This window comes from Solanum dulcamara, chromosome 11 (assembly GCF_947179165.1).
Source record: "Solanum dulcamara chromosome 11, daSolDulc1.2, whole genome shotgun sequence".
Classification (NCBI taxonomy): domain Eukaryota; kingdom Viridiplantae; phylum Streptophyta; class Magnoliopsida; order Solanales; family Solanaceae; genus Solanum; species Solanum dulcamara.
Window position 1 is genome coordinate 34,716,254 of NC_077247.1, and position 11,401 is coordinate 34,727,654.

The 11,401-nt window shown below is 36.3% G+C and overlaps 1 protein-coding gene across 2 annotated transcripts; it reads left to right on the plus strand.

Annotated features, from left to right (window-relative positions):
• The first annotated feature begins 1,468 nt into the window (after positions 1 to 1,468).
• LOC129872314 (uncharacterized) lies at positions 1,469 to 9,480 on the plus strand. Of its 2 annotated transcripts, none has more exons than XM_055947254.1 (11): positions 1,469 to 1,714; positions 2,919 to 4,858; positions 4,934 to 5,023; positions 5,181 to 5,645; positions 5,982 to 6,078; positions 6,170 to 6,334; positions 7,800 to 8,026; positions 8,132 to 8,222; positions 8,309 to 8,361; positions 8,441 to 8,534; positions 8,633 to 9,480. In XM_055947254.1, the coding sequence occupies exons 1-10, from the start codon at positions 1,588 to 1,590 to the stop codon at positions 8,516 to 8,518; spliced, it is 3,333 nt and encodes a 1,110-aa protein (XP_055803229.1). In that variant the 5' UTR covers positions 1,469 to 1,587; the 3' UTR covers positions 8,519 to 8,534; positions 8,633 to 9,480. The 2 variants fall into 2 exon arrangements, with proteins under 2 accessions (XP_055803229.1, XP_055803230.1); XM_055947255.1 differs by having other exon boundaries at positions 1,470 to 1,714; positions 7,803 to 8,026.
• The last annotated feature ends 1,921 nt before the right edge of the window (positions 9,481 to 11,401 follow it).

Genomic DNA, 11,401 nt, shown 5'->3' on the forward strand with positions numbered 1-11,401 from the left:
TTATTTATGTCATCTGTTAAAAGTTTGGCTCATCTATGCAATTGCCGTTTGAGAAAAAACTCATTTATGCCATTATATTTTAACTCCGATTTTGCAAACCACCTAAACAACTTTTAACACTTTTCTATTGGAGTTTTGAATCAAATGTATTTTTTTGCTGCTGCTTCTTCAAGATCTTCAAGAACACATGAAAACACCCCAAATCCAAATTTTCAACTTCTTTAATTTTTTACGAAATCATCTCCAATTTCAATAGTTGCATCCCTCTAAACTAGATATCAAAACTCAATATCTTTTATGCTTGAATTCAACCTAATCCAAAAGACACACTTAAAATTTCTTCAAAGTTTCAAAACTTTAACCTCCTTTAATGGTGAAATTTTCGCCACAATTTTAAATTACTTGAAATTTTGAATGTAGACCCAAAAGACACTATTTTAAAGTTCACTATGTCTATATTCAAAATTTCAAGTGATTTGGAGTTGCGGATAAAATTCTACCATTAAAAGAGGTTAAAGTTTTAAAACTTTGAAGAAATTTTAAGTGTGTCTTGTTGGGTTAGGTTGAATTTGAGCTTAAAAGATATTGAGTTTTGATATCTAGCTCGGAAAGATGCTATTATTGAAATTTGAAGTGATTTCGTAAAAAATTAAAGAAGTTGAAAATTTGGATTTTTGGTGTTCTTAAAGAAGAAGAAGAAGCAAAAAACATAAATTTGATTGAAAACTCCAATTGAAAAGTGTTAAAAGTTGTTTAGGTGGTTTTGCAAAATCGGAGTTAAAAAATAATGGCATAGATGAGCCTTATCTCAAACGGCAATAATATAAATGAGATAAACTTTTAACGGATGTTATAAATAAGTCTTTTCTTAAAGTTTGATGACATATTTGAACCTTTTTCATTTTTTTTATAGATATACTATGTTAATAGGAATTTGTAGAACACTTATGCTATTCAAACACTTTAACATATATGTCAACAAAATTATAAATGGTCGAAATGTAATATGATTGTAAAATGTAATATGATTGTGATAATACGATAAAATGATTGAAATATATTTATTCTTATAAATTTAAGTAACTAGCTTGGTACAAAGTTTCTTTAACTAGTTTTCTCATGATCATGTTTATTTTTGTTAGAATTTAGTAAGTAAAAAATAATAAAAATCTTAAGCATTTATATGTATTTTAGAGAAAACACAAGAAAATGAGAATGAAATAACAAATTGAAAATGTCATATACAGTTTATTTCTTATTTTCACTAAAATATATATATATATTTGGAAAAACATATTTTTATCTATAAAACAGAAACTAGTAAAAACATTTTAAATAATTTATATTATTTCTATGACCTATTTTTTTTTTTAATCAGTTTCAAAATTTTTATATATTTTTATATCTAATAATAATTTAATTTAAAAATATTTATTTTAAATCATTACATGCACCAAGCCGGAAAAACTTAGGTGGGAGGGTATTCGTGTCTTCCTCTATTGCCTCCCCGTTGCATTATCGACTCTATAAAACTTCACTCTATCTTTTTAACCTTTCAATTCTAACTTTTAATTCAATCAATCAATTATGAGAACCCGAAGCGCCGAAAAGAAGTCTGCCGGAATAAATCAAATCCCGCCGGCCGAGCCGAAGCGTACTCCGACCTCTAGGGCTAAACAATCTAGGAACGTTGGATCCAAAAGCTCACCAGCCGGTACTCCAAAAAGCTCTATTTTCATTTGTTTTGTGTTATTTTATTGTTTGATGGAGAGGGATTTATGTTAGCCTCGCAATTTAATGTGAAGATTTTAGGGAAATTATATACCACGCAAAATTGATACTTGATTGATGTAATATCTGAACTAGTTCTTTGTTGATCCTGCATGTTGCTTCATTTTGGTTATTTTCGCATTTTCTGCTCTATCTTTATAATTCAAAAGAATGGCGGATTAGGTTTTGGGATATCTATTTGATTTTTATTGGTCCCCCCTTTTTTTTTTAATTTGGGCTTAGGGGAATGGGAATTACAAGGTGGGGGAATCGAGCCCTAACCAACAAGGTGAAGGTGAAAGTTCAGCTAGCTAATCAGCTGAGCTACCAAGATTCATCCTTTATTGACCGTTCTGTTGCTTCCGTAAGCATTTTTTTGATTGTGTGTGTGGGGGGTGTGGCATGAGATAGGAAAGTTAATAGCTTGCCTGTTGCCATCTTCATTTCCAAGTGTAGACCTTTTCTCATTTATTTATCTCGAGATGGAGGTAATGGCTTGCTAAGATCACAATATATCAAATTCCAGTTTTTTTGCCTTTCGACTTTACAAACTATATCTGATTGAACATTACAGCGGCTTAGAGGGTATTTTGGTGAACTTGTTGAATTGGTCAAACCAGCTTTCTATCTTATCTATGCCTTTGGCATACACCCAAAGTGCTTTTAAGCTAAAAGCAACTAATGATTTTCCAGCTTATAAGCAATTTTATTTTGATTGAATATTTTATCCCTATATCTTTTAAAATTCTTAAAATAATTCTCTTTTATTCCATCATTCGTTCTTCCCCTTGTACAGATACTTTTTGATTTATGATTTTTGTAAATTACAGTCATTGTAACAGAACAAATGCTTATCAACACTTTTTCACGCAATACATCGATTGCTTGTTATTAGGTTCAGTGTTTCTGCCTGAACACATAACTGCTTGTTTATAAAATTTGTTTCAGCACTTAATGCTTATCAGCTACTTCCAATCACCAAACCAAATGGGCTTTTAACCTCCTATATATGCTGATGAAAGCATGCGAACTATCTATCTGTAGTTGTCTTTGGGGTGGGGATTAAAGTTTGTTAGGTACGTGATTAGTTGTCATGTTCTCTATTTACCCAAAGAATGTTATCATGTTTTCTATATTTTTTCATGCAGCTGAAGAAGCGAAGGCTTCAGATGCAGATGGGGCTGTTCAATCAACACCAGTAGCAAAACCCGCTTCAGGTAGGAAAACTACTCGAAGGGTTGTGAGGAAGGTGGTAAAGAAAAGTCCTGCTACTTCTAAAACTACCTCGGATAAAACACTTATATCAGAAGATGCTGGAACGGCAATGCTTGAAGATCCTGTTGAAGAGAAGGATGCGAGGGACTCAAAGGAAGATCATGTCAAAGAGAAAGATGCAGCCGAATCAACCGAATATGTCAAGGAGGGAGATACAGAGGGCTCGAAGGAAGATCATGTGGAGGAAGATGCACAGGAATCAAAGGAATCCATCAAGGAGGGACATACAGAGGAGTCAAAGGAAGTTGATGTCAAGGAGGAAGATGCAGAGGACCCAAAGGAAGATCCTGTCAAGGAGAAAGATCTACAGGACCCAAAGGAAGACGCTTCGAAGGAGAAAGGTGCAGAGGACTTAAAGGAAGATATTGTCCAGGAGAAAGTTGCAGAGGACTCAAAAGAAAATGCTATAAAGGAGAAAGATGCAGAAGAGTCAAAGGAAGATCTTGTCATGGGGGAAGCTGCAGAGGACTCAAAGGAATATCATGTGAAGGAGAAAGATGCAGAGGACTTAAAGGAAGGTATTGTCGAGGAGGAAGATGCAGGGAACTCAAAAGAAAATGCTATAAAGGAGAAAGATGCTGAGGAGTCAAAGGAAGATCTTGTCATGGGGGAAGCTGCAGAGGACTCAAAGGAATATCCTATGGAGGAGGAAGATGCAGAGGGTTCAAAGGAAGATGTTGTGAAGGAGAAAGATGGTGAGGCGTTGAAGGAAGATCTTGTTAGGGAAGAAGATGCAGAAGACTCGAAGGAATGTCCTGTGAAGGAGAAAGACACAGAGGACTCAAAGGAAGGTTTTGTCATGGAGGAAGATGCAGAGGACTCAAAGGAAGATCCTGCCAAGGAGGAAGATGCAGAGGACTCAAAGGAAGATCCTGTCACGGGGGAAGATGCAGAGGATTCAAACGAAGATCCTGTTAAGGAGAAGGATGTAGAGGGCTTAAATGATGCAGGACCAACACCCATGTATGAGATGAATGAGGAAATTGAAGAATCTTCAAATAATTTAGTGGCCACAGCTAAAAATGTTGGTGATTCCGTGGTGGAAGATCAAAATGGAAACAAGGAGGAACAGGCAGGTGATGCACAGGAGGAACCAGCTCAAAATACTTTAGTGTCTCTAGATGAAGTAACTGTTGTCAATGATGTGAGATTGCCAGAACAAATTGGCCACAATCTGAGAACTTCAGAAAATCAGGGACCTACTGTTACATATGTCAAATCTCAGGAGCCTATTAATGAGGATATGAAATCTTCAGACAGTCAGGAACTTATTACTACAGAACTGAAATATCAGCTGGGTGAAGGATCTAATAAAGGAAAAGAAGGATTGGAGTTGAGGGGAGAAAAGGACGATAGTTCAACTCCCACAGGGGATAATGTAAATGCACAATGTGCAGAAGATAGAATGGAGGAAGATACAGATAGGAAGATGAAAGGAAAGGATATTTCTCTTGACGAAACTGGTGAAGATAAAATAGAGGCTTTTGCTGATCAAGAAAATGGTAAAGAATTTGTGGAAGATGATGTACCCGAGCACTGTGAAGAAGCCGAGACGTTGGAAGATGAGCGTGCTCAATTGAATGCTCTTGCAAAGGAACGAAAAAAGAGGAAAGAGCTGGAAGTATTTGTTGGTGGGTTAGACCGTGATGCTGTGGAGGAGGATCTGAAAAGGGTGTTCCAGCATGTGGGGGAGGTTATTGATGTTCGAATGCACAGAGAGTTGTCAACAAACAAGAATAAGGGATATGCCTTTGTGAAGTTTGCAACTAAGGAGCAAGTTAGCCGTGCTTTGGCTGAAATGAGAAATCCAGTTGTATGATTTTTTCCAATTCATATTTGAATACATTTGGAATTGCACTATTATTCTAATCTATTCTTTTGACATCAGATACGGGGAAAGCGATGTGGGACTTCTCCAAGTGAGGACAATGACACCTTATTCTTAGGAAATATTTGCAACACATGGACAAAGGAAGCCGTAAGTGATGTAACTAATCTCTGCTGAATCATGTTTAAGGTTAACTCTGTTTAACTTCAACAGTGCAGGAATTTGATTCTGCAGGATTGTTAATATTCAATGTACACAATTGGATTATTAAGTATCTCTAGTTAACTATGATCTGTGGTTGTGACAGGTGAGACTAAAGCTGAAAGATTATGGTGTAGAAGGTGTTGAAAACATTAATTTGGTGGCCGATCCGAAACGTGAAGGTTTGAGTCGTGGTTTTGCGTTTCTCGAGTTCTCTTGTCACACTGACGCCATGACGGCATACAAAAGACTTCAAAGGCCTGATGTTGTTTTTGGTCACTCTGAGAGGACTGCCAAAATAGCTTTTGCTGAACCTTTACGCGATCCAGATCCAGAGGTCATGGCTCAAGTGAAATCAGTATTTATTGATGGACTCCCTCCTTATTGGGATGAAGAACGCGTCCGTGAGAAATTTAAATGTTTTGGGGAGATTGCAAGAATTACGCTAGCCAGGAATATATCAACAGCAAAGCGGAAGGATTTTGGATTTGTTGATTTCGGCACACATGAAGCTGCTGTTTCTTGCGTTGAGGGAGTTAATAACACAGAGCTGGGTGATGGGAATTTGAAGGTATTCTTGACTTTTTGTTGTTTGTCAGTATTTTGCTGGGTGATGTCATACTTTAAAGCTTCAGAATGCTTCCGGTTTGTGTATGTTGCTGAACTTCTGTACATATAACCCTAATGGGTTTTCTTACTAACCTATATTTTGCTCTTTAAGTGGATGATGGTCCTTGTAGAAGAGCTATAAGTTGATGTGGGACTGTTGCTATTCAGTTGTGTGTATATCGGATAAACATGCAAAAACCTTCCTCCTCACATAAGAGATGATTTTGTTGTTATGTCTCTACTGGATTGGTGAATGCTCACAGTTTTGTTATATTACTTTTTCACTTTGTGCTGTTAGGCAAAAGTGCGAGCCAGGCTTTCAAATCCTCAACCAAAAACTCAGGCTGTGAAAGGTGGAATATCTGGAGGGTTCCGAATTAGTCGTGGTCCCATGGGTAACTCTATCAAATTCTATGTTTCTCTATAAGCTGCTCAAGAAATTTTCCTTTGTGCATGACCTAACTGCAGTATGGAACTTGCTTCTAGGAAGGGGCTTTCCCCGAGGAGGACATACTTTTGGTAGAGCTAATTTTCCGCGTGGTAGGGGCCTTCACCCTCGTGCACCTAGTCATGGCGGTAGAATGGGCTTCACTGAACATGAGTTTGGTAGCCCTTATCCTCCTTTCCGTGGAAGGTCAAACTTTGGACGAGGTAATGAAAATAACAAACTTTGTTCATCTGCATTAAAAATGAAATTTGCAAACTTTTTATTCTTTCTCCCGCTCCTCTCTCTCCCATTTGTGTAAACTGGTCTTTGGGCACACTCTTTGCGCGTGTACCCAATATTAATGAGTACACAATTAAATGAGTCAGAGAAAAATTATTACACTCTATATTTGAGTTATAAAATAAAATATCAAAGAAAAAAGTAAAAGTTCCTGAATGTAAGAAATGCTGATACTATTAAATTATCTGAATAAAGGAAGAAATCCTGCCCTGCAGAAGTCCTCAAGTGCCTATTATAATTTCCAGCTTTCCCCTGAATGTCTTGTTATAGTTTATGACTGTGCCTCCAATTACCCAAGTTATTCGAGTATCTTCTTAATTTTTTTGGGATTTATTAGCAGAATATACTTGATATGAAGAAATTAAATTCTAAGTTCGTAGTGCCATTGCTTCTTTGGTGTCACACAATTCCTTCTTATTGCAGCTTTTGGTGAGAGAGATTCTTATGCTTGAACAATACATATGTAAGAAGAATTTGATAGCCAGTTTCGCTATCTCCAGACATCTTCAATATTCAAATCACCATAATTTTATATATCCAACAACAACAACATACCCAGTATAATCCTACAAAAAAAAAAGGGCAGTCCGGTGCACTAAAGCTCCCGCTATGCGCGGGGTTCGGGGAAGGGCCTGACCACAAGGGTCTATTGTACGCAGCCTTACCTTGCATTTCTGCCAGAGGCTGTTTCCAAGGCTTGAACCCGTAACCTCCTTGTCACATGGCAGCAACTTTACCCAGTATAATCCTACAAGTGGGGCATAAATTTATTTACATCCAAATTTATTTACATCCAAATTACCATAATTTTACATTTTGTATTCTCTATCAAATATATATTTATAAGCCAAAATCTCATCTAAAGTCTTCAGTCAAAGTTGAAATTTGAGATGATGTGATATGTCTTTTGTGAAGTTTGAAACTAACTTGGAAAAACATATAGGTAAACTTGGAAAAACATATAGGTATTGGATACATCCTCCAGAATAAATTTTCTAAATATTAATTAATAAGCAATTGAATATTTCAAGACTCATTTCTAATTTACATTTGTTATATTTATATTTTTGTACAAAAATGTTATAGAAGTAGTTTAATTGAAGGGCAAAAAGGTAACTCAACTTTATGTGGGCATTTTGGTCTTTCAACATTTTACTTTTGTTTAGTAATCTGTTTAATGTATGTTACTTACATAGACTAGATCAAATTCTATGTCTTCTGATGTGGTTGACTTTAAGATAATTGTAGATCTCAGTAACCTATCTGCTTTAGCTCTTCCCATCCATTTTCCAAGTACATCATTCACACTTTTCCCTTTTCATGTCTACTTCCTATTATGACTTATATCTTCCACAAAATAGATTTCAGTAACATATCTTACTAATTTAGCAGGTGGGAGGTGGAATTTAGGTGGTGCTCATCCAGTAACTAGTGAGAGTCCAATGTTTGTTGATAGAATGAGGCATGGAGGTAGAGGCCACACAGATGATGCCTTCTTTAGGAGACAACAATTTCCTATTGAAGGAATTAACAGGCCATTCATGGATAGGCACATTGAGGACCGTTACCATTACGATAACACTGACCATGGATTAAAGAGGCCCTTTTCTATGACAGTAAGCTGGAGTTTCTCTGCTGCTCCTTTCCCTGTTACTATATTAGGTCAAAGAGCATTAGATGACTGACTGTAGTATATTACAATTGACCCTCCTATTTTGTAGGACCCGAATCCAGATTACTTGGGGCCTAGCAGACGTCCTCGGTTTGATCATCCAGATTCTGCAAGTTCTCTTCAAGGGGATCGTTATAGAGGTATGGGGTTTATCTGCAGTTCTTTTGTTAAGCTGCTTGTTTGTTAGATCCATTATTATTTATGTATTTACTCTCTTCTATGTTAGATAATTTTCCTCCCGGTGGCGATCATTACACACGTGATTATTATGGCTCTGATGTGAGTATGATGTTTCATTTCATCTTTCTTGGTGTTATTGAACCCTAGTTGTGATATTTCTTTCTATGTAATCTTGCAGTATGGGAGAGGCCAACATCCATCTTTCTATGGAGGTGGTCGTCCACATGGGCGTGGATATGGTCGTGGTTATTATTAGTCTTGATGAGCATTTGGTAATTTGGATACTCGGATGCTTTATTATTCTTTATTCATACTCATCTTACCTCATATTGTTTGTCTGACTGAGTTTTCTGTTACAAAACTATTTCAGGTGTCTTCAGATGGTAGAATGTTCTTCTTGACAATGGAATGGGATTTTTCTGGTGCAGCACAAAAAGGAAAGAGAAGCAGTCTTCTTAACTTCTTTCCCTATGCATTTAATGTTTCTCTCTCTTCTTTGTCCCCCCCCCCCCCCCCCCGCTGTAATGGCTTTCGGCTGTCCAAAGTTCCATCTTTCTTAGTTTAGATTGTGCCTGTTTTGGGGCATCAATCCGGACATGGTATTAAGTCTGTTAGATGGAGCTTGACTAGTAACGAGCTCCTTCTGCTCTAGATAGAAGCAGTGTTATGGGGTAGTGGATATGACTATTAAGATAAGGGAACTTTCCTACAAGAGTTTTTTTTTGCTGGAATAGTTACGTGTGTTAAGATCTTCATTGTGAAAGATTCATATTTGGGTGTCTTACTGTACTTAGTAGTTAGTGGTCAATATTCACATACCTAGAGAGGCAAATTTGCAGAGTCTTTCAAAATAATGATATTGGGGATATTACCTCGATGGCATTTGTGGAGATTTTTTATATAGGTTCAAATATTCAGCACTATTGTTAAGGAAAAGATCCTCCTAAGGTAGACTCTTGTAAAATTCGTCATTGAGCTGTGGTAGTCATCGAGATATTTCAGCCTTTCAAGAGAAGAAGAGTAGCATTTGGTTTCAATTATGAACAGTATTTTTGAATTGCAATGATGTATTGTTTTGGAAGAGATTTGCCTCATCATGGTGATGCATTATGAGTGACTTGTCTACTATCTTGTCTTGTGGGATCACCTTTGGCTCAATGTATTCTCATGGTTTTTCTGTAACGGAAATATGATGTGGTTATAGGCCAGTTTATACTATGATTCTGGTGTATCTAGAGAGCCTCCTAAGCTTTTATATCATATGATCAGGTTTCTCCAAGTTGAATAAAGTATTAAGAATTTTACTTTTGAAGCGTCAACAAATAGAGCGCTTGGTTGGCTTAGTATAGATTCTATTTTCCTTTTTTTTTGATGATGGAAAAAGGGTGTATTACCATCAATATTAGGCACTGATGGTTTGGTTCTATAGAATTTCTCTTGTACTTTTGGTAAATGGATGAATGTCCCTTCTCAGGCTTGATGATGGAAACTCCTAGCTCCCAAGATAGAGAATTTTGAACTATCTATCCTTGGCCTTTTCTTTTCAATGGTTGCAACAATTTATGTAGCCTTTAAAGACCGTTTTGGTTTGGGTTCAAGGAGATATGAGATATGATCTCCACATAACAATCAACATAAATTTATACCATGTTTGGTTATAAATTGAGGAGATTTAAACTCCACGGAGAGATCAACATTAGTTAAATACAATGTTTGGTTAATCCTTTTTAACTCACAAATAATACCTGCATAAGTTATGTGATAATCTATGTATTATTTAATGTTGGGTAGAATGTGGAATAAGAATGCACTTATTAGTAGTATACGGGTTAAAAATGCTAAAATGACCCAACTAACCCTCATAATAGTAAGATTTTTTTTTTGTTCAAAAGTAGACTAATATTTTAAGTCATACATTGTATACTAATATGTAATATCAAGCTAAGCATTCAACAAGTTTTGAAGATAAGTATATTCCGTACAAAATATTAAGTTGAATTGTATTTTTAGATGATACTGAAATAATCTTAGGGCTTGTTTGGTTGGGGAACAAGTTGTCCTGGGATTAGTTTTCCCAGGATTGTTATCCCACCCTCAATGTGGGATAAAAATAACACTACAATCGCGGGAGAAGTTATCCCGTGATTTTATCCCAACCAAACATGGGATAAACTCATCCTAAAATTAATCCCGGGATTAGTTATCCCTCATCCCTCGTATGAAATGAGCCCTCGTAAGCCTTGTAAGTGTACAATGTGATCTCTTTTTTTGTGTAAATACTGTTGCCAGCATAAGCTCAGCAAGAAATAATCCTTGCAATTATACAATCTCTGCACTATTAATCTTCGGATTACAGTCATTGACATTACTAATCCTCGCATTACAATCACTGCATTACTGATCTCTGTTTTACTAATCCTTGCTGTATGATCCCTAAGGACGCTTAGCATTTTTCTTGTTAATCAATTGCGTGTTTGCTTAGCGGAAAAATAACGAGAAATGGGTTTGGGTTGGTGTTAACACTTTGAGATATGGAAATCATCCTTTTTTTGGATAATACATGCAGATCCCTTCAATCTTGTCCTACTTTTTTTCCCCGAAAAAGGTAACATATCTTATATAAATAGTAAGACTATACAAAGACTATATATATCTTATATTCTTGAATATGGTGTCGTGGGAAAAGCTTTTTACATGGATTAACGTTTGCTCTTCCTTCTTGTTGGCTGATATTGGCTCCAGTTACTGCATTATTTCATGCAGTAAAGAGACCAAACTTACAGCTCCTCTATCAGCTACAAGGGGTCTAAAACATCAAAAATTGAATCATGATCTTCTACACATGTTCCTTTACGCCAAAAATACAAAAATACCACAACTTGTACTTTTTCTTCTGGATATGACTTGATATATCTAAAAGCATCTTTTGTTCCTTCCCTTATTTTCCACCAAATACAGGCTGGAATGACCTTCCATCTCCTTCTGGCTTGAGTTGGTACATTCTCTGTTCCAACTTGCTAGAACATCTACAATGTTCCTAGCAAGGCCGGTTTCAGCATGAAGCTACTGAAGCCAAGGCTTTAGGCCCCCAATTTTTAGTAATTATAGGTTTATAGTCATGTAGATTTTTTCTTTTTAA

Bases quoted from the DNA above. Each gene is read 5' to 3' on its own strand.
- LOC129872314 (XM_055947254.1), top strand. From the start codon at position 1,588: ATGAGAACCCGAAGCGCCGAAAAGAAGTCTGCCGGAATAAATCAAATC. The intron at 1,715-2,918 runs GTACTCCAAAAA...TTTTTCATGCAG, and splicing joins ATCCAAAAGCTCACCAGCCG to CTGAAGAAGCGAAGGCTTCA. The intron at 4,859-4,933 runs GTATGATTTTTT...TTTTGACATCAG, and splicing joins CTGAAATGAGAAATCCAGTT to ATACGGGGAAAGCGATGTGG.